This window comes from Salvelinus fontinalis, chromosome 17 (genome assembly GCF_029448725.1).
Source record: "Salvelinus fontinalis isolate EN_2023a chromosome 17, ASM2944872v1, whole genome shotgun sequence".
Classification (NCBI taxonomy): Eukaryota; Metazoa; Chordata; class Actinopteri; order Salmoniformes; family Salmonidae; genus Salvelinus; species Salvelinus fontinalis.
In genome coordinates this window covers 977,726-1,001,699 of record NC_074681.1, presented here as the reverse complement: position 1 = coordinate 1,001,699, position 23,974 = coordinate 977,726, and the positions used below count along the sequence as shown (strand labels likewise).

The 23,974-nt window shown below is 45.3% G+C and overlaps 3 protein-coding genes across 3 annotated transcripts in view; 1 reads left to right on the top strand and 2 right to left on the bottom strand.

Annotated features, from left to right (window-relative positions):
- The window catches only part of LOC129813543 (receptor-type tyrosine-protein phosphatase F-like), a 488,239-nt gene that overhangs the window by 412,745 nt on the left and 51,520 nt on the right, over positions 1–23,974 (bottom strand). The window lies entirely within an intron of this gene.
- On the bottom strand, positions 4,246–9,402 carry LOC129813542 (uncharacterized). Its single transcript, XM_055865837.1, has 2 exons — positions 8,257–9,402; positions 4,246–7,861 (listed from the first exon to the last, which is right to left on the bottom strand). The coding sequence occupies exon 2, from the start codon at positions 5,409–5,411 to the stop codon at positions 4,422–4,424; it is 990 nt and encodes a 329-aa protein (XP_055721812.1). The 5' UTR covers positions 5,412–7,861; positions 8,257–9,402; the 3' UTR covers positions 4,246–4,421.
- Positions 5,856–6,347, top strand: LOC129814515 (uncharacterized). Its single transcript, XM_055867702.1, has one exon. It carries the CDS (start codon positions 5,856–5,858, stop codon positions 6,345–6,347), a length of 492 nt encoding a protein of 163 aa, XP_055723677.1.

Sequence of the window (23,974 nt, the reverse complement as noted above, 5' to 3'; positions counted from 1 at the left end):
AACGGCTGTGGCTGAAATAGCAAATCCACTCAATTGAAGGGGTGTCCACATACACTTTATATGCAAAAGTATATACTTTTTAAAACTCTCTCTGTAGCACACTGGTGGACTGTCAGCTCTCAGACCTTTGTGATGATGATGACACTGTAAACATGCCACTTGTGCACCACACAGTCAATAGAAGCTGTCCCCACGGTGTCAAAGACAGACAATGGCTGGAGAGACTAGACAACAGTGTTTCTGCTGCAGTCCTTTAGCTGTGGTGCTGCGCCAAGGCAAAATCCTGTCATATCATTTGAAAGGGCTGTTTCTCAGCTTTCAAAGTATGTATCATGTTTTCATATATGGCTTGACACCAGCAAACTGTTCATATATTGCCAGCAGAGCTCATCCTCTTTCAGCCAGTTTTGTGAAATCCTGCCAGTGATGCAACAATGGCAACATGGTGCTTTCCAATTCCAGATAGCTACTGTTCTAAAGCCTAGTGTTTCCTTTCCCTTGAACTTTAGATAGGCCACTGCTGCTCTGTCTGTTATAGAGACCTACAGAATCAACTGCTTCTGTTCCCTTATGACATCACTGAGGAACAGAAGTGGACTAATTCTGTTCCTTTATGACCTCACTGAGGAACAGGAAGTGGACTGATTCTGTTCCTTTATGACATCACTGAGGAACACGAAGTGGACTGAATCTGTTCCCTTATGACATCACTGAGAAACATGAAGTGGGGAGTAAACTACGGTAAAAGATGGCATTAATTCTCCATCCAATTTAGTGCACACTACTGATTCTCCATCCAATGTAGTGCACACTACTGATTCTCCATCCAATGTAGTGCACACTACTGATTCTCCATCCAATGTAGTGCACACTACTGATTCTCCATCCAATGTAGTGCACACTACTGATTCTCCATCCAATGTAGTGCACACTACTGATTCTCCATACAATGTAGTGCACACTACTGATTCTCCATCCAATGTAGTGTACTACTGATTCTCCATCCAATGTAGTGTACTACTGATTCTCCATACAATGTAGTGTACTACTGATTCTCCATCCAATGTAGTGTACTACTGATTCTCCATCCAATGTAGTGTACTACTGATTCTCCATCCAATGTAGTGTACTACTGATTCTCCACGCAATGTAGTGTACTACTGATTCTCCATGCAGTGTAGTGCACACTCCTGATTCTCCATGCAGTGTAGTGCACACTACTGATTCTCCATGCAGTGTAGTGCACACTACTGATTCTCCATGCAGTGCAGTGCACACTACTGATTCTCCATGCAGTGTAGTGCACACTCCTGATTCTCCATGCAGTGTAGTGCACACTACTGATTCTCCATGCAGTGTAGTGCACACTACTGATTCTCCATGCAGTGTAGTGCACACTACTGATTCTCCATGCAGTGTAGTGCACACTACTGATTCTCCATGCAGTGTAGTGCACACTACTGATTCTCCATGCAGTGTAGTGCACACTACTGATTCTCCATGCAGTGTAGTGCACACTACTGATTCTCCATGCAGTGTAGTGCACACTACTGATTCTCCATGCAGTGTAGGCTGCTATGTAGTAAAACATGGTATGACATGTTGTAAATGATGCAGAACTCCAGAACTCTCCCAGAATACACCATTCCCCTAGAGAGAAAGAGCATAGCAACAGTGCCGGCTACGTAGAAAGAGCGAGAGGGGGGAGAGAGACAGCCAAGAGGCAGAGAGTTTACACCGGGTGGCGATGAGATCAGATGGGAGGCAGATAGAGATGGCGTGAAACAGATGTGGTGATGGGGGGGGGGGGGGGGGGAATACACACACAAACAACGTCCACTTCCACGCATGCACACACACACCAGCTCCACTCAATCATCTCCATCTCGGTCCAATCCACATAATATCTCTGGCTGAGCCAGTCGCTGAATCACCATTAATGAGACATTAGAAGACAAGCTGCAGGAAGCTGGGGAAGACGAGATGCAGGAAGCTGGGGAAGACGAGCTGCAGGAAGCTGGGGAAGACGAGCTGCAGGAAGCTGGGGAAGACGAGATGCAGGAAGCTGGGGAAGACGAGATGCAGGAAGCTGGGGAAGACGAGATGCAGGAAGCTGGGGAAGACGAGATGCAGGAAGCTGGGGAAGACGAGATGCAGGAAGCTGGGGAAGACGAGATGCAGGAAGCTGGGGAAGACGAGATGCAGGAAGCTGGGGAAGACGAGATGCAGGAAGCTGGGGAAGACAAGCTGCAGGAAGCTGGGGAAGACACTAACAGGTACTTCACAGTATTTATTTAAAAAAAAATCCAACACATTTGATAAACAGGGCAAGATAAAAATTGGCCTATAACAGTTAGGATCAGCTTGATCTCCCCCTGTAAATTAAGGATGCACTGTGGCTGCCTTCCAAGCACCCTGGAACCTTCCCAGAAATGAGACGGGCTCTGCGATAATAGGGGCTGCAACCTTATAGAGGATTAGGATCTTAACCATCTGACCCTGATGTATTTTTATCAGGTCAAATTTATTAAGGAGCTCCTTTAGCACGTGAGACTCAGTGACCGCCTGCAGGGAGAGGCTGTGTAGCGGGGCAGGGGGGAAAAGAGAGCGAGGAGAGTCGGGCCTAGTCACATTAGAAGGGCTGGGAGATGATGAAGTGTTGGATGGGCAAGGAGGCGTGGCCCATCCAAGGAGGCGTGGCCCATCCAAGGAGGCGTGGCCCATCCAAGGAGGCGTGGCCCACCCAAGGAGGCGTGGCCCACCCAAGGAGGCGTGGCCCACCCAAGGAGGCGTGGCCCACCCAAGGAGGCGTGGCCCACCCAAGGAGGCGTGGCCCACCCAAGGAGGCGTGGCCCACCCAAGGAGGCGTGGCCCACCCAAGGAGGCGTGGCCCACCCAAGGAGGCGTGGCCCACCCAAGGAGGCGTGGCCCATCCAAGGAGGCGTGGCCCATACAAGGAGGCGTGGCCCAAACAAGGAAGCGTGGCCCATACAAGGAGGCGTGGCCCATACAAGGAGGCGTGGCCCATCCAAGGAGTGAAAGTGGTGATTGTAGATCTCAGCCATGTGCTCCTTGTCAGTAACAACCACATCATCAACATCAAGGGACATGCCTTCTCCTGATGACTCGTTTTTTAAAATAATAGCCAGACAAACTAAAGCGTGCCTATATATATATATAAAATGAATATGAACTGGGGTGAGATTATTAAATATTAACAGGACTAAACCTCTCACTAAAAGCTTCACTTATACAAAAATTGTCTCAAGGCTTAAAAATGCTTCTTTAACCCGTCTCCTCCCCTTCATCTACACTGATTGAAGTGGATTTTACAGGCGACATCAATGATGGGATCATAGCTTTCACCTGGTCAGTCTGTCAGGGAAAGAGCAGGTGTTCATTATGTTTTGTACACTCAGTGTATTTGGAAGTACTTTATGGCCAAAAAAGGTGTTAAATATGGGTCAATATTTGTAATTTTCTTTACATCTCTCAGACACGAGACAAACCCTTCAGAACAAACTTCCTTTTGATGTACTTCTTGACTCTGTGTTTTGCCATGTATGAATCGGTTATTCATTTCTATGGACTAACAGTAGTAAAGCAAATTTCTGTTTTATAAATTATTATTAATATACTTTGGGGGGGGGTGGTACTTAAATCAAAATCAAATCGCTAGATGATCCTTGGTATGACCATCTTAAAACAATCCCATATGTTAGCTTCATAGGGGATTGACGGCACCTTGAATTGGGGAGGACAGGCTTGTGGTAATGCCTGGAGCGGAATCAGTGGAATGGTATCAAATACACCAAAACACATTGTTTCCATGCGTTTGACGCCATTCCGTTCGCTCCATTGCAGCCATTATTATGAGCCCGCCTCCCCTGGTTATCTTCATTGAAACCCAGCCCCGGGCCCTTAGATCTTAGGGAGTTTTAATGGAGCCTACGGTTGTCCCCAAAATGGCACCCTTTTCCCAGAGTCCATAGCGATACACTGTATCTTAAATGGGCACTAACTGCATCCCCCGGGCTCTATGGGCCCTGGTAAAAAAAAGTAGTGCACTATAAAAAAAGGGAACAGGGTGCCATTTTGGATGCATGTTCTCTAGTCACGCCTTTATGTTAACACAAGAAACGCTAAAGCGGCCATTTTGACTGCTCATTCATTAATACATTTTATTACTCTGCTATTTTTAAAGTCACGCCCCCCCCCCCCCCCCCCCCCTCCCCCTCCGTCCTTGACTTTTCCTACACAAGTCTATATAACACACTGCAGTTAGAGTCGGAATACCACAAATGGAACTGCCCCCCTCCGTCCTTGACTTTTCCTACACAAGTCTATATAACACACTGCAGTTAGAGTCGGAATACCACAAATGGAACTGGAGTCATAACCACTTTTAGGAGGGCATGTCATTATTTGAATAGTTTTCCCCCATTGCCCCTCCTCCATACAGTATGGCCTGCTCCACTCATTCTCCCTACAGTAGGGCCTGCTCCACTCATTCTCCATACAGTAGGGCCTGCTCCACTCATTCTCCCTACAGTAGGGCCTGCTCCACTCATTCTCCATACAGTAGGGCCTGCTCCACTCATTCTCCCGACAGTAGGGCCTGCTCCACTCATTCTCCCGACAGTAGGGCCTGCTCCACTCATTCTCCCGACAGTAGGGCCTGCTCCACTCATTCTCCCGACAGTAGGGCCTGCTCCACTCATTCTCCCGACAGTAGGGCCTGCTCCACTCATTCTCCCGACAGTAGGGCCTGCTCCACTCATTCTCCCGACAGTAGGGCCTGCTCCACTCATTCTCCCGACAGTAGGGCCTGCTCCACTCATTCTCCCGACAGTAGGGCCTGCTCCACTCATTCTCCCGACAGTAGGGCCTGCTTCACTCATTCTCCCGACAGTAGGGCCTGCTCCACTCATTCTCCCGACAGTAGGGCCTGCTCCACTCATTCTCCCGACAGTCGGGCCTGCTCCACTCATTCTCCCGACAGTCGGGCCTGCTCCACTCATTCTCCCGACAGTCGGGCCTGCTCCACTCATTCTCCCGACAGTCGGGCCTGCTCCACTCATTCTCCCGACAGTCGGGCCTGCTCCACTCATTCTCCCGACAGTCGGGCCTGCTCCACTCATTCTCCCGACAGTCGGGCCTGCTCCACTCATTCTCCCGACAGTCGGGCCTGCTCCACTCATTCTCCCGACAGTCGGGCCTGCTCCACTCATTCTCCCGACAGTCGGGCCTGCTCCACTCATTCTCTCGACAGTAGGGCCTGCTCCACTCATTCTCTCGACAGTAGGGCCTGCTCCGCTCATTCTCTCGACAGTCGGGCCTGCTCCGCTCATTCTCTCGACAGTAGGGCCTGCTCCACTCATTCTCTCGACAGTCGGGCCTGCTCCGCTCATTCTCTCGACAATGGAAGGTGCAAGGCCCAACTGATAATCACCCTGATAATTGCCATGGAAACTGAACCTAAACTGAACCAAAACTAATTTCACACATATAACAACAGATTACATAAACGGAGTAAAGAATTATGGGGGAGAAAGGGGAGGATGGGTGAGTTGATGAGGGGAAGCGAACAATGTATACTTATGTCATCACCCATTGTGAATGAAGAACAGGGAGGAACATTCTTTTGTATTGGAATATTCTAATTATAATCTCAAAATGGTATGTACCCTCTATCAGTCCACCAAATCCAAGCAGTCGTATCAGTCTACTCTGACCTACTTGGAGTACACAGTGTAATTTACAATGACAAGAGGACCAAGACGAATGGATGCACACGCTGTGTTAGCGCTGCTACAAGATATGAAGGAAAACCACTCAGATGGAAGACATGAATCATGACGTCTTCTTCTGATTCTGAGCCTCATCCTGAACCTTCACCTCCAAGGACTAAGCCTCATCCTGAACCTTCACCTCCGAGGACTAAGCCTCATCCTGAACCTTCACCTCCGAGGACTAAGCCTCATCCTGAACCTTCACCTCCGAGAACTAAGCCTCATCCTGAACCTTCACCTCGAGGACTAAGCCTCATCCTGAATCTTCACCTCCGAGGACTAAGCCTCATCCTGAATCTTCACCTCCGAGGACTAAGCCTCATCCTGAACCTTCACCTCCGAGGACTAAGCCTCATCCTGAACCTTCACCTCCGAGGACTAAGCCTCATCCTGAACCTTCACCTCCGAGGACTAAGCCTCATCCTGAACCTTCACCTCCGAGGACTAAGCCTCATCCTGAACCTTCACCTCCGAGGACTAAGCCTCATCCTGAACCTTCACCTCCGAGGACTAAGCCTCATCCTGAACCTTCACCTCCAAGGACTAAGCCCCTGAACCTTCACCTCCGAGGACTAAGCCTCACCCTGAACCTTCACCTCCGAGGACTAAGCCCCTGAACCTTCACCTCCGAGGCCTGAGAGCAAAAAATACATAACGGTGTGGACTGAACAGGTGCCCACGCCACCACCAAATGAAACGGTCAGACAGGAGAGAGGAAGGGACGGCACCTTGATAGACACCGGGCAGCAGGTGCCCGCGTGTCAGAGAATGAAGCTTGTGGAACCTTACGTTGGCAAGGGGACAAATGTCACCGTGGACAATTTCTTCACTTCACTGTCACAGGACGAACAAGTTACATGCAAAGGAAGACATTTCTGTCGGACACCATGAACAAAGTGAGACTGGAGCTCCCTCTGTGCAACATAATGAACAGCCGCGGTGCTGAGGAATGACAACACTCACACTGTACCGACGGAAGGTAATAAAGAACCATTTCTGTCAGGAGCATCATGCATCCTGACAGTTGACATTGACGGGGACACTACGAAGAGAAAACCCGGGTGCTTTATTACACCAACAAAACAAAAGGTATGTTACATATAAAGATACACTTCTGCCTTGTGTTCTTCTGTATAACGTGTGTGGGTTTTTCCTATGGCAAAATCATTCCTAATGTGTTCTTCTGTATAACGTGTGTGGGTTTTTCCTATGGCAAAATCATTCCTAATGTTTTCTTCTGTATAACGTGTGTGGGTTTTTCCTATGGCAAAATCATTCCTAATGTGTTCTTCTGTATAACGTGTGTGGGTTTTTCCTATGGCAAAATCATTCCTAATGTGTTCTACTGTATAACGTGTGTGGGTTTTTCCTATGGCAAAATCATTCCTAATGTGTTCTACTCTATTCCGTTACGCACAGCTCCCGGGGAGGAGACAGTGCCAGGTGGCCAGATGCACAAAGAAAAATAACCCCAGATACCTGTGTCACCTGAAAGCAACGTGTTTGTGGGAAAAAGTGTGTGTCAAGCAAATTAATGTGGTGAAGATTTGTGTGGACTTTTAAGACCAGGGGTAAGCGCTAAATGAAATCCAACTGAGAACGCTGCCCATGTAAGAATGAGCTGGAATCATTTTGATCGCCCTTTTTAATGACCGTGCGTTTTTGTGGTTAGGTTATTTTGTTAAAAAATTGTATAATTATAATACAAATAAGCTGTTACCGTGTTCTAATACAAATGGTTTCTGTGTCATAGTGGTAACAAAGGCATTTTACGAATAACATTAATGGAAAAGTTGAATTGGTGTTTTTGTGGGAGTTTTATTTTTATTTTAAGTACATTTGGAAATTATTCAGACCCCTCAACTTTTTCCACATTTTGTTACGTTACAGCCTTATTTTTAAAAATGATTAAATGTTTTTTTGCCCCTTCATCAATCTACACACAATACCCCATAATGACAAAGCAGAAACGGGTTTTTAGAAATGTTTGTACATTTATAAAAATAAAAACTGAAATATCAAATGAATATAAGTATTCAGACCCTTTACTCAGTACTTTTTTGAAGCACCTTGTCACGACTTCTGCCGAAGTCGTTGCCTCTCCTTGTCCGGGCGGTGTTCGGCGGTCGACTTCACCGGTCTTCTAGCCATCATCGATCCATTTTTCATTTTCCATTGGTTTTGTCTTGTCTTCCCACACACCTGTTGTCAATCCCATTCATTACCTGTTGTGTATTTAACCCTCTGTTTCCCTTCATGTGTTTGTCAGAGATTGTTTTATGTCAAGTGTTGTTTTATTAGTGTATAGGTGTGCGACGGGTCCTCGTACCCATTTTATTTGATGTATGTATATTTTCTTGTGTTTGGAGCATGTCATGGACATTGATTAAAAGTCTCCATATACACTTCATTTACTCTCCTGCGCCTGACTTCCCTGCCACCTATACACACGACGTTGACACACCTTTGGCAGTGATTACAGCCTTGAGTCTTCTTGGGTATGATGCTACAAGCTTGGCACACCTGTATTTGGGGAGTTTCTCCCATTCTTCTCTGCAGATCCTCTCAGGCTCTGTCAGGTTGGATGGGGAGCGTCGATGCACAGATATTTGCAGGTCTCTCCAGAGATGTTAGATTGGGTTCAAGTCCGGGCTCTGGTTGGGCCACTCAAGGACATTCAGAGACTTGTCCCGAAGCCACTCCTGCATTGTCTTGGCTGTGTGCTTAGGGTCCTTGTCCTGTTGGTAGGTGAACCTTCACCCCAGTCTCAGGTCCTGAGAGCTCTGGAGCAGGTTTTCATCAAGGATCTCTCTGTACTTCACCGTAGGGATGATGCCAGGTTTCCTCCAAACGTGACGCTTGGCATTCAGGCCATAGAGTTCACTCTTGCTTCTCATGGTCTGGGAGTCTTTAGGTGCCTCTGTCAGAGTGACCATCTGGGTCTTTATATATACACACACACATATATATATATATATATTTATAATTATATATATTTTTAATCCCAGCCCCCGTTCCCGCAAGAGGCCTTTTGGTTGGACGTCATTGTAAATAAGAATTTGTTCTTAACTGACCCGCCTAGTTAAATAAAGGTTAAATAAATACAAATAAAAACATTCTAGGTCATCTCCCTGACTGTAACGGGTGACGCTCTCCTCATCCTCGGATGAGGTGAGGAGAGAAGGATCCTCAGACCAAAACGCAGGCTTTGGGAAATAAGCCATCTTTATTTAACAACGATGATGGCAACACGAAACGAAACAAAACACTTTCAAACTACAAAAACAAGAAAACGACGTTGAACGAAACCTGAACATAAACTTACATAACTAAACATAAACTTACGTACAGGAAACGGACGACATCGAAACGAAACAAAACAAACAAACGCTACAGTCCCATGTGGTACGAACATACATACAGACATAGGAGACAATCACCCACAAACAAACAGTGAGAATGCCCTACCTAAATATGACTCTTAATTAGAGGCAAACGCAAACCACCTGCCTCTAATCAAGAGCCATACCAGGCAAACCGAAACCAACATAGAAACAGATAACATAGAATGCCCACCCAACCTCACGTCCTGACCAACTAACACACAAAAACTAACATAAATAGGTCAGGAACGTGACAGTACCCCCCCCACAAGGTGCGAACTCCGGACGCACCAGCACAAAGTCTAGGGGAGGGTCTGGGTGGGCATCTAACCACGGTGGTGGCTCAGGCTCCGGGCGCGGTTCCCACCCCACCATAATCCATCCTAACTTCCTCCCTCCAAGAATGTCCACCCTCTTTTTTCCCCCCACACAATTCTCTTAATAATATACCTAATAAGGATAACACCGGGACAGAGAGATAAATCAAGATAGAGGGATAGATAAGAATATAGAGGTAGATGAAGATAGAGAGGGAGATCAGGATAGAGGGGCAACTCCGGACTGAAAGGCAGCTCCGGACAGAGAAACAGCTCTGGACTGATGGGCAGTTCTGGGTATTTAGCCTTTTCAGGCTGAAGGGCAGCTCATGGCTGACTGACGAATCTCGACGCTCATGGCTGGCTGACGGCTCTCGACGCTCATGGCAGGCTGACGGCTCTCGACGCTCATGGCAGGCTGACGGCTCTCGACGCTCATGGCAGGCTGACGGCTCTCGACGCTCATGGCAGGCTGACGGCTCTCGACGCTCATGGCAGGCTGACGGCTCTCGACGCTCATGGCAGGCTGACGGCTCTCGACGCTCATGGCGCTCTGACGGCTCTGGCTGCTCATGGCTCTCTGACGGCTCTGGCTGCTCATGGCTCTCTGACGGCTCTGGCTGCTCATGGCTCTCTGACGGCTCTGGCTGCTCATGGCTCTCTGACGGCTCTGGCTGCTCATGGCTCGCTGGCGGCTCTGGCAGATCCTGTCTGGTTGGCGGCTCTGGCAGATCCTGTCTGGTTGGCGGCTCTGGCAGATCCTGTCTGGTTGGCGGCTCTGGCAGATCCTGTCTGGTTGGCGGCTCTGGCAGATCCTGTCTGGTTGGCGGCTCTGGCAGATCCTGTCTGGCTGACGGCTCTAGCGGCTCCTGTCTGGCTGACGGCTCTAGCGGCTCCTGTCTGGCTGACGGCTCTGTAGGCTCATGGCAGACGGGCGGCTTTGCAGGCTCATGGCAGACGGGCGGCTTTGCAGGCTCCTGGCAGACGGATGGCTCAGACGGCGCTGGGGAGACGGATGGCTCAGATGGCGCTGGTGAGACGGATGGCTCTGGCCGGATATGGCGCACTGTAGACCTGGTGCGTGGTGCCGGAACTGGAGGCACCGTGCTAATGATAAGCACCTTCCTACTAGTGCGGGGAGCAGGGACAGGGCACACTGTATTCTCAAAGCCTACTCTATCCCTGATGCGTGGTACCGGCACTGTTGACACCGGGCTGAGGACAAGCACATCAGGATTAGTAGGGGGAGAAGATACAGTGGGTTCAGGGCTCTGGAGACGCACAGGTAGCTTAGTGCGTGGACCCGGAACTGGAGGCACCGGGCTAGATACACGCACTACAGGGAGAGTGCGTGGAGGAGGAACAGGGCTCAGGATACGCACTGGTAGCCTAGTGCGTAGTGTATACACTGTAGGTACTAGGCTGGGGCGGGGAGGTGGTGCCGGAAATACCGGACCGTGGAGGCGTACTGGCTCTCTTGAGCATTGAGCCTGCCCGACCCTACCTGGTTGAATGCTCCCGGTTGCCCGACCAGTGCGGGGAGGTGGAATAACCCGCACCGGCCTATGTAGGCGAACCGGAGAAACCATGCGTAAGGCCGGTGCCATGTATGCCGGCCCGAGGAGACGCACTGGAGACCAGACGCGTTGAGCCGGCCTCATGACACCTGGCTCAATACCCAATCTAGCCCTCCCAGTGCGGGGAGGTGGAATAACCCGCACCGGGCTATGCACTCGTACAGGAGACACCGTGCGCTCTACTGCGTAACACGGCGCCTGCCCGTACTCCCGCTCTCCACGGTAAGCCTGGGAAGTGGGTGCAGGTCTCCTACCTGCCCTTGGCCCACTATCTCCTAGCCCCCCCCCAAGAAATTTTTGGGAATTACTTACGGGCTTTTTCGGCTTCCGTGCCAGACGCGTTCCCTCATAGCTCCGGTTCCTCTCCCCGGTAGCCTCTGCTCTCCTCCGTGCCTCCAGCTCAGCTTTGGGACGGCGATATTCTCCCTGCTGTGCCCATGGACCTCTCCCGTCCAATATTTCCTCCCAAGTCCAGAAATCCTTGTTTCTCTCCTGTCCTTTACTCCGTTGAGTTTCCCTTTGCCGCTTGGTCTTAGCTTGGTGGGTGATTCTGTAACGGGTGACGCTCTCCTCATCCTCGGATGAGGTGAGGAGAGAAGGATCCTCAGACCAAAACGCAGGCTTTGGGAAATAAGCCATCTTTATTTAACAACGATGATGGCAACACGAAACGAAACAAAACACTTTCAAACTACAAAAACAAGAAAACGACGTTGAACGAAACCTGAACATAAACTTACATAACTAAACATAAACTTACGTACAGGAAACGGACGACATCGAAACGAAACAAAACAAACAAACGCTACAGTCCCATGTGGTACGAACATACATACAGACATAGGAGACAATCACCCACAAACAAACAGTGAGAATGCCCTACCTAAATATGACTCTTAATTAGAGGCAAACGCAAACCACCTGCCTCTAATCAAGAGCCATACCAGGCAAACCGAAACCAACATAGAAACAGATAACATAGAATGCCCACCCAACCTCACGTCCTGACCAACTAACACACAAAAACTAACATAAATAGGTCAGGAACGTGACACTGACCAAGGCCCTTCTCTCCCGATTGCTCAGTTTGTCCGGGCGGCCAGCTCTAGGAAGAGTCTTGGTGATTCCAAACTTCTTCTATTTAAGAATGATGGAGGCCACTGTGTTCTTGGGGACCTTCAATGCTGCAGAAATGTTTTGGTACCCTTCCCCAGATCTGTGCCTTGACACAATCCTGTCTCGGAGCTTTACGGACAATTCCTTCGACCTCATAGCTTGGTTTCTGCTCTGACATGTACTGTGGGACCTTACATAGACAGGTGTGTGCCTTTCCAAATCATGTCCAATCATATTAATTTACCACAGATGAACTCCAATCAAGTTGTAGAAACATCTCAAGGATGATCAATGGAAACAGGATGCACCTGAGCTCAATGTCGAGTCTCATAGAAAGGTCTAAATACTCAAAGATTAAATTGTTTTATAAATTTGCAAACATTTCTAAAAAAGCTGTTTTCGCTTTGTCATTATGAGTTATTGTGTAGTATGATGAGGAAACGTTTTATTTAATACATTTTAGAATAAGGCTGTAACGTAACAAAATGTAGAAAAGGTGAAGGGGTCTGAATACTTTCTCAATGCAATACAGAAATATAAACAAATGAAAATGATATTTTTGTTATTTGAAATGAATTCTTTTTTTATTTTTTTTATTCTAATGTTACCTAATATCTTCAAGAATAAAATATTATTTCAGCGATAGCATATAAGAAATGTATTAATTACACTATTAGAAAGTTGCAGTCAGAATGACTGCTAGTTAGCTTGAAGGGGGGTCCCCTCGAGGCCCAGCGGTTCCAGTGTTAAAACACAAAAGGCTCTTCAAGTGGGGAAAGCTCTACAGCATAATAGGCTGAGGAAGGACTAGTAGGTGCTCAGAGGTACTTGACGCTTTAATCACATATTTTTAGCCGTCTAAAAAAATAAAAAAATCAGGCTCCTGCTGTGCTGTCAAGAAACAGACATTTGGCACTTAACATTTTTTTTTTAAAGCAATATAATTTCTAAGATATCCTATGCAGGTGGAATATAGCCCACACTCACACTGCTTAGATGATTCTAGAAGGGACAACAACAACAAACAGTGCCACGCAACACACTTGACGGCAGGTGGGTGTTTAACATCCTCACCGCCGCTAAATAATGACATGTAAATACCGTCTTGTCCAGTGCTCGCCTTGGTCTCCCTATGACGTTGTGGGTCGGCGGGAGCAACCTAATCCCCATGCTTCCTCGTTGCTAACGTTTGTATGCCTGGCAGGATCCCAGGTCGCTTCCTAAATGACAACCTGTTCCCTTTATGTTGCATTACTTTTAACCCGGGGCCCATGGGGTTCGGGGCAAAAGTAGTGCACTATATATAGGGAGCCATTTGGAAGGCAGCCCAAAACTCCAATACATGCTACGACTGCTCAACCTATGTCAGCAGACAGAGTTTCACAGAGAGAGGTGTGCGTGCGTGCGTGCGTGCGTGCGTGCGTGCGTGCGTGCGTGCGTGCGAGGTGTCGGTTTATTTTCCCAGTTCTCTCAGCAATCTCAAGAGTGTCAACTGGTGACAGCAGCACGAGGATCTTGATTGGTGTTCTTGCTAATTCACATTTGGAGCTGTGGTCAACCAAGGGGGGTTAAGAACATGCCGGAAGACAGACCGACACCTACTGTGCGTGCTCCTGAGCCTGCCACTGAGATAATTAACAACCAGAAAATAAAATAAGAAGAGAACCTTTGTGCAATAAACACCAGAAGTGTCAGACTACCTGGTCACATTCCAAATGGCACCTTATGCCAGAGTTGTGGACTCGAGTCACAAATTTGATGACGAGACTTGACTTATAATATCAAATAAAATAACTTGATACTCGACTTGGAGCCTCAAGACTCGACTTTGACGACATGAAATTCTCTGGCCAGGTTTTGTAACATTTTGTCACTCATTTTGTGGCACAGTCTCCATTGATTACTCTCCACGCAGCCAGAGACAGTAGCCGCAGCATCATCCTTGCAACAGATTGGCTAGCGAAACGCACACTTGGCCCTCTGATTGGACCAGCAAACTGTCAATCAACACAGGTCAGGTGGTGAGCTAGAGAACAGATTGGCTAGTGAAACGCACACTTGGCCCTCTGATTGGACCAGCAAACTGTCAATCAACACAGGTCAGGTGGTGAGCTAGAGAACAGATTGCTGATTTGCTGTACAGCTATAGGATCGGGTACGGCGCAAACGTCAAATCGTAAGGAGAGAGATTGACAAAAAATAAATATACAACTCCCAACAAAATATGGTGATCAAGAATATTAACCGTTTACTTTGAAAAACTTAGCAGCAATGGGGCATCAAACAACAAATTAGGCCTACTAGCATAGGCATACTGACCTTTTGAACTGTCAAAATGTATCATTAAAATGTCCTTCTGAAGTTTGCATTTGAAATGTGTTGTTAAAATGAATTATTACTGTGGCACAGATACACCACAGGGCGCGTCTCTCCAAACTCCCACCAGTGGAGAGTGTTCTTCTTCTCTCGTTGAAAACGTTTGCTGTTGCTTTCACACGTTTAAATGCATATGTGCTAAATCTACTTTCCATCTAATCCTACAATAATATGTTCCATCATTCCCCATGTACCGTTTATTTTTGTAACACTTAAGACATTTCTGTTTTGTGTTTGATACGATACCCTTTTTCATTTAACCTGACATTTCTGTTTTGTGTTTGATACGATACCCTTTTTCATTTAACCTGACATTTCTTACCCTTATCGCATGTTAAAAACTGTTTTAAAATGGTCACGATTAAAAAAATATATACTCTATTTAATTTTGGCAAATGTTTGAAAATGACATTTTGATTTAATAGCTGCTTCATTACAGGAGTTGCGTGTCTATAGACTATACAATGAATAGGGAACAGGGAATAGGGAATAGGGAACAGGGAATAGGGAATAGGGAATAGGGAATAGGGAATAGGGAACAGGGAACAGGGAATAGGGAATAGGGAACAGGGAATAGGGAACAGGGAATAGGGAATAGGGAATAGGGAACAGGGAATAGGGAATAGGGAATAGGGAACAGGGAACAGGGAACAGGGAATAGGGAATAGGGAACAGGGAACAGGGAATAGGGAATAGGGAATAGGGAATAGGGAATAGGGAATAGGGAATAGGGAATAGGGAATAGGGAATAGGGAACAGGGAATAGGGAATAGGGAATAGGGTGTCCCTTGGGATGCAAACTAAATGCTCTAATGACTCTGCTGCTGTTTCTAATGGCTGAGATATCCTTGGAACCGACTACACACACACGCACACGCACACGCACACGCACACGCACACGCACACACACACACACACACGTTAATTTCACAGATTGTATTGTCTATTTTGGTGTCAGATCAAAATCGGTCATTCGCCTTTTTTGAGGATTCATAGTCAGATGTATCATTAGATTCTCTCTCATTGCATCTGGATGAGAAAACACCACTTTAAGCTTTTAGGATCGGTGTCCCAAATGGAGCCCTATATAGTGCACTACTTTTAACCAGGAATTGGCCAAAAGTAGTGCACTAAGGGAAATAGGGTGCCATTTGGGACGTATTCTTAGTTTCCACCCACTGCTACATTCCAATTTTTTTTTTTTAAATGGGCAAAAAGTGCTCATTGGAGTCTAGAACTGCACCCATGTAAATCCATGGATGGAAGCTCGGAAGAAAATGTGAAAAAATGCGCCAAAACAGCTGTTTGACGACAAACCCAGGGGTACCCTGTTATAGACTGAACAATAGATATAAGAGAAGAAGAATTGTACAAAATACATCACATACTGAAACTAAAAACAACATACTATCTCTGTGAGCCAGACAAATCACATTATAACCCATCACAGGAAACACGGTGTCCATTTATCAAACCAGGCTGATGTCTGGACGTCTTTATTAGCGACAAACATTTGTTTGTAATTAACATCCGTGACAACAACAACAAAAAACGTAGATTAGAGCAGAAACGATAACGAAACACGACCGGGAAGCAAAGATGATTAACAACTAGGAGTATGAGGAAGTTTTATAGGAAGTTGAAAGGCCTACTTTTCCCCCTAAAACTTCAGACTAATTGCAATCTAACGGATCTGACAGACATAATTAGCTTATTGTTGCATAACCGATGACATGCTCCCGATTAAGCCGAGACAATACGCACCAGGCCTAGATCACTGATACGGTTTTTCCTTTATAAGCCAGTTTGACATTGGGTTATTTCTTATTCTATGGGTCAATTATTGCCCTGGTCCATCTGTTATTTCATCTTCTTTGGTTATGACCTAATCAGTGCCCTGGTCCATCTGTTATTTCATCTTCTTTGGTTATGACCTAATCAGTTCCCTGGTCCATCTGTTATTTCATCTTCTTTGGTTATGACCTAATCAGTTCCCTGGTCCATCTGTTATTTCATCTTCTTTGGTTATGACCTAATCAGTTCCCTGGTCGATCTGTTATTTCATCTTCTTTGGTTATGGCCTAATCAGTGCCCTTTTATTTCTGTATTTTTCTATGGTTAATCAGTCCTGTTTGCCATGTTGATCTTTCTTCTCTTTTGGTTAGGCCAGGCGAATCAGTGCTCTGGTCCATCCTTCCAGCTGGACATGGCTCTTCGTCTAACAGAACGCCACCAGCTGATTCCAGCAGCTTTTATCTGTTCAGCTGATCAATATCTCCCCTGAGAGAACGAGATGCCTCATTGGGATGCTTGGTGGACACACCAGAGCCTGGAGGACGTCCACATAGACCTTGACCATTATGCGCTGCATGCATGCTGCTGTAAATGCTAATCGACAGCACAGTAATGGGATAAATCAGCAGCGGATGAATATGCAGACGACCGCAAATATTTTCTGCTCATCTAATGAATCATTCTCTGTTTGTTCAGCAGGAGGTGTTTTTAGGGGAGAAATTCTACGACTTGTGGATCCAAGTCTAGTCCCATAAAACTAGATGAAAAAATGCACCAGAACAGAATGTAGGGTCCTAAAAATAAGACAGTCTAGTCCCCCAGAAAAACACTGTGTGAATGATCTTCAGAAAATGCTCAGGGAAAATGATGTAGACCTATTTCCTCTGCTTCTGCCTGCTCTTAAGTTCTCAACCTCTTTCTGAGAAAAGAGACTTTCAACAGTCACTCAGTGAGCTAATAGCCCTCACGTCTTTCACTTAGCCCGGGCTGCGTCTGGGTTTTAGTTCTCCCTTCGACCGATAACAAACCACATCCCTTCAACAGCTTTCGCCTCAGACAGAGAGAGCTAGGCTCATTAGAATTCCAATTAATTTTTCAATTAAAATAAAATCGGTACTTTTCCGTAACTTGATGGACCATGATGTTTGTTTGTTTGTTTAGTTACTTCAGGTTCTTTCTTTCTGCTGATAAAATGTAGACGTCTGCACATTTCTTTCAAATCAAAGTACTTCAGCTTGGTACACAAGGTAGAAGGTGGAGATAAGAATTATCGCGGCAGAAAAAGTGACAGGCATTATGGCTATGATGCATGTAAATTAGAAAGACCTACATCCTATAATTCCAAGAAGCAATACAGATCTTGACAATTGTCAATAGCACCTTCCGGGAAAAGATGCCTTCCAACTCTAATCTATGCTGCAACATTTTACAGCACAAATCTGTAGACTTGATGAGTTAATGTGAGGTAAAGCAATAGGCTCAGTGCCCCCGGTCACAGCTCCTGAGTCATCGCCATCCATTCTTTGTCCATGTCTGCCAGTTTCACACTTGCCCTTTACTTCAATCAAAAGGCAGTGGGGGTTCAAGTGTCAACGGCCACAAGATTGAAGCGACCGGGTCTTAAAAAGAATGAGCATTCAGCTTCAGCTTCAGGAGAATTGTGTAGCCTCTTTAAAAATGTCCTCTCTTCCAAGAGGGCGAGAAACATTTAGAAAGGCCTTTCATTCACAATGGGACCAATTGCCTGCCACTCTGCAGATGCTCTTCAACTGAAACCCCGAAAACTTTAAACTGCTTTGTCAGAGTGGCTTGACCTTGACTTTTCCAACTAGGACTTCTTCCCACCCACTGCCAGTAGGCGAACACAAATACACCTGTCAATGCTGTCTTTGCTGTTAAGTTTTGAAAAGTTTTTTTTTTTTAGGTAAAAAAAAAAGGGGGGGGTATGATGACCAAAAAAGGGACTACCTACGAAATGCCATGGAGCAGAATGGTAATGTCAGCCATCTTGTGATCAATAAAACCCCAGACCACTAGAACTGTGTGCCAAATGCCACTCTATTCCCCTATATAGTGCACTACTTTTCACCAGGGCCCATGGGGCTCTAAGGGTAGTGGCTCTCAGAATGTGTGAGAAAAAAGTTTGTTAAGAACGCGTCAAAACGATTAATGGATGATCCATCAGGTTGATATGAAAACGGTCTCAAAAAGAAAAGATAAAACAAATTGCTTGTGTCTGCTCCCCATTTAGCCCCATTTTAGATTAAGGTCATTTAAATTTTCCCCTCGGGCCTCCGCTCCCTTCCTCCCTGTAGTAGTAAAACAAGCCTCCAGTTACGCCTATAGGGCTGGTCAAGTAGTGTACACTATGTAGAGAATGTAGTACTATTTGGGACAAAGCCTCTGTGATCAGTATTCTGTGCATGAACGGCCATATTTACTGAGAGGGAAATTAATCACATCCAAAAAAGGGGGAAATTGATTCCAATTTTTTTTTTGTATGTTTTAGATCCCCCTCCGTGTCTGAACGATAATGTGTTTTTTCATGTGGGAAGGGTAATGACTTGAATTAAAAGGTGAGATGAGACATAAAAGTTGAATTGCTTCAGGAAAAGTCCCTCGCTAAGCACAAAAAATATGACCTACCCTTGCATAACCCTTCTAGCTGGAACCAAATAGTGTGATCGTACATCAGCTTTAACACATATGGATTAAGCCTGTATGCACCGAAGTTACAGTACGAAAATATGAACTTGCATCGGAATACCCTTCTGGGTCCAAATCTATTTTTGTGGTCATTAGGGCTGTCAAAGTTAACGCGTTAAATCCGCGTTAACGCGTGACATTTTTAAACGCCTTTTTTTTTTCAATGTACACCATTAAATCACATCTCTATTTCTTCACCACACGGACCCTTTTTAAGGGCACGTGTTTCCACACGGACGCTTTTAAGCGCAACACACAACACGCTCTAAACCCGTGCCACGTGCAGTAGGTTTCAGTAGCGCCGTCTGTCTCTATTGTGGTGCACTACGCGCACGGCTTTGAGCAACTATTTTGAAGGAAACTTTACGCAAAGTTCATTCCCAGACGTTTCTTTAGATAAACAGCAAAAACGATTTGTACAAAAGTAGCTAGCTAGTTATGCTAACGTTGGCTAGCTAGCGAACCAAAATAATGTTTACAAGGCCATGGCTGAATGCCTCTTGATTCAACTAACTTCTCACATTGATTTTAATTAGAACAGGACAGTCCAATCCATTTAGCTACTGTTTTTGTTGTAGTTCTCAGGTCAAAATATATATATTTTTTTCAACAATCCCAATTCTAGTAGTAGCAGCAGCTTGTGATTAGTTGATGTTGAAGAACATGGATCAGTAGCCTAGACTACAGCGTATTGCTGTATTATATTTTCCATGGACTCAGACCTGGCTGATCTTCTGTTCTTGTCTTCTGTGGAATTCATAACATTGTTGGACAGTTTTAAAAGCTCTTTATTCTTCGTATCCATAGAGACAGTCATTTTTTCTCTCCCTATACTCAATTCAATCAGAAATTGGAAGCACACACATATATAATGCCTGAAGCTTTAATGTAGGTCCATTATAATTTCTACACGGTTTTCTTTGGTGTTAGTCATTTGTAAAAGTATATTGAGTTTGTCCACCTCCCTGTAAATTGTTTTTTAAAATAAAGAATTTGCGCAGTATGTTTGACACCCCTGAGCTAGACTAAAGTAAGTGGATTGACAGATCTAATCTGTATCAGAATGTCTTAATGGCATTTTCACCATAAACATCACAGAAGTCACTGTAACACAGCTATTAATGCTCCCAATGGTTAAGTAGGCCTACTCCCTCTTATCAATAAGTTTAACACACACACACACAACTTAAGTACTGTTAATTAAACCTCTTAAGGATTAGCTCCGTTTTTCACCTATAATGACATACCCAAATCTAACAGCCTATAGCTCAGGACCTGTAGCTAGGATTGTAGTGTATGTGCAAAGTTGTAGACTGATCCAATGAACCATTGCATTTCTGTTCAAAAAAATTGTATCAAGACTTCCCAAATGTGCCTAATTGGTTTATTAATACATTTTCATAACTGTGCACTCTCCTCAAACAATAGCATGGTATTATTTCACTGTAATAGCTACTGTAAATTGGACAGTGCAGTTAGATTAACAAGAATTTAAGCTTTTTGCCAATATTAGATATGTCTACGTCCTGGGAAGTGTTCTTGTTACGTACGACCTCATGCTAATCACATTAGCCTACGTTAGCTCAACCTCATGCTAATCACATAAGCCTACGTTAGCTCAACCTCATGCTAATCACGTTAGCCTACGTTAGCTCAACCTCATGCTAATCACGTAAGCCTACGTTAGCTCAACCTCATGCTAATCACATAAGCCTACGTTAGCTCAACCTCATGCTAATCACATAAGCCTACGTTAGCTCAACCTCATGCTAATCACATAAGCCTACGTTAGCTCAACTGTCCCACAGGGGACCCACCGATCTTGTAGAGGTTTTAATCCGTTTCTTGACTGTGTCCAGCTCGCTAATAATCAATGAAATGAAAACTAGACAGTCTGTCAAGGAGTATTGAAAATTCCAAAAACAATGGATATTTTTGCTAATTTTGATAGTGAGGGGGAAAAAACAATTTTCCGTGTGGAACTCTGGACAGAATACGGCGCCCGAGGAAAAATTAGTTTGACACCACTGCAGGGCTTCACATAATATAAAAATGATGTGAATTCTTTTACAACATAAAGTCAGGCTCACATGAGATGGGCTGGAGTTTCTCTCATTCTTCTCTGCAGATCCTCTCAAGCTCTGTCAGGTTGGATGGGGAGCGTCGATGCACAGATATTTTCAGGTCTCTCCAGAGATGTTCGATCGGGTTCAAGTCCGGGCTCTGGCTGGGCCACTCAAGGACATCCTGAGCGCTCTGGTGCAGGTTTTCATTAAGGATCTCTCTGTTCTTTGCTCTGTTCATCTTTGCCTCGATCCTGCCTAGTCTCCCAGTCCCTGCCGCTGAAAAACATCCCCACAGCATGAAGCTACCACCACCATGATTCACCATAGGGATGGTGCCAGGTTTCCTCCAACTTGGCATTCAGGTTTCATCAGAACAGAGAATCTTGTTTCTCATGGCCTGGGAGTCTTCAGGTGCCTTTTGGCAAACTCCAAATCGGGCCATCATGTGCATTTTACTGAGGAGTGGCTTCCGACTGGCCACTCTAGCATAAAGGCCTGATTGGTTGAGTGCTGCAGAGATGAATGTCCTTCTGGAAGGTTCTCCCATCTCCACAGAGAAACTAGAGCTCTGTCAGAGTGACCATCGGGTTCTTGGTCACCTCCCTGACAAAGGCCCTTCTCTCCCGATTGCTCAGTTTGGCTGGGCGGCCAGCTCTAGGAAGAGTCTTGGTGGTTCTAAACGTCTTCCATTTAAGAATGATGGAGGCCACTGTGTTCTTGGGGACCTTCAATGCTGCAGACATGATTTAGTACTCTTCCCCAGATCTGTGCTTTGACACAATCCTGTTTCTAAGCTTTACAGACAATTCCTTCTACCTCACGGCTTGGTTTTTGCTCTGACATGCACTATCAACTAACTGTGGGACCTTATATAGACAGGATTGTGCCTTTTCCAAATCATGTCCAATCAATTGAATTTACCACAGGTGGACTCCAATCAAGTTGTAGAAACATCTCAAGGATGATCAATGGAAACAGGATGCACCTGAGCTCGATTTAGAGTCTCAAAGCACAGGGTCTGAATACTTATAGAAATATGATATTTCTGTTTTAAAACATTTCTAAAAACCTGTTTTCACTTTTTTATCATGGGATATTGTGATGTCATTATGGGGTATTGTGATGTCATTATGGGGTATTGTGATGTCATTATGGGGTATTGTGATGTCATTATGGGGTATTGTGATGTCATTATGGGGTATTGTGATGTCATTATGGGGTATTGTGATGTCATTATGGGGTATTGTGATCTCATTATGGGGTATTGTGATCTCATTATGGGGTATTGTGATCTCATTATGGGGTATTGTGGGTAGATTTATGAGGATGTGTATTTATTTAATCCATTTTAGAATAAGGCTGTAACGTAACAAAATGTGGAAAAAGTCAAATGGCTCTGAATACCTTCCAAAGGTGGTAAACAACATGTTCGTACCATGGAATCACAGTAAAAACACAGTATAGAAATCGCAATACATATGGAACCGTGAGAATCTCAATACATATTGTATCGGCACCTAAGTACCGCAATAATATCAGCTGGTGAGGTCCCTGTTCATTCCCAGCTCTACTTTATAGTACTTCTGACCAGGGTCACTATAGGTAATAAGGTACCATTCAGGGCTCATCCTTTTACCTCAGACAGAGCGTAGCATATAGCTTACTATAAACCGGTTGGTTCGAGCCCTGAATGCTGATTGGCTGACAGCCATGGTATAACAGACCATATACCACGGGTATGATAAAACAGTTATATTTACTTCTCTAATTACGTTGGTAACCAGTACATAATAGCAATAAGGCACCTCTGGGATTTTGTGGTATACTCCGCGTTGCGTCGTGCCTAAGAACAGCCCTTAGCCGTGGTATATTGGCCATATACCACACCCGCTTCGGGGCCTTATTGCTTCAGTGGCCTAGTGGTGCACCACAGAGAGAATAGAGTCTCACCGGGACGTAGTCACTGACTGCATGGTGGTCAAGGAAACCACAAGCAGCCTAATCAACATGCAGACGGAAAACAGAGCACGTCCCACTCAAGCTGCCAGCCAGTCAAAACCACTAGATAAAGATCCGTCTGACACGTAGCCTTTGAAATAATCCACTTGTAAGTACCCCGTTTAAAAACATCAACAGTCAGGCTCGGAGAAGGTGAGACAGGCTAACAGGAGACCGGACAGAAAGGTCCAGAAGATAGGCCTAGTTAAGCTAAACAACATAATGAGGGAAGAGGGATTCTGAGACACTGATTAATATGCTATTTAAAAACGAGGTCTCCTCTTCATGACTCCCTAACTGTTTCAAAACGCAACAAAGACCAGACAGAACAAAAAGAGAAACAATCCACAGAGACACATATTTCCCTCAGATTACACAGACCCACAAAGAATTTGAAAACAAATCCAATTTTGATAAACTCCCATATCTATTGGGTGACATTACAGCAGCAAGATGTATGACCTGTTGTAAATGCAACCCATATTTATGTTTATTTATTTTCCCTTTTGTACTTTATAACTATTTGCACATGATGACATTTGAAGTGTCTTTATTCTTTTGGAACTTTTGTGAGTGTAATGTTGTATTGTTTTATTTCACTTTTGTTAAATAATATATTTCACTTGCTTTGGCAATTTAAACATATGTTTCCATGCCAATAAAGCCATTGAATTGAGAGAGGGGGGGAGAAAGAGGGGGGAAGAGAGAATGAGAGGGGGGAAGAGGGGGGAGAGAGAAAGACGAGGGGGGAGAGAGAAAGACGAGGGGGGAGAGAGAAAGACGAGGGGGGAGACAGAGAACAAGAGGGGGTGAGAGAACGAGAGGGGGTAAGAGAGAGAGAGAGAAATT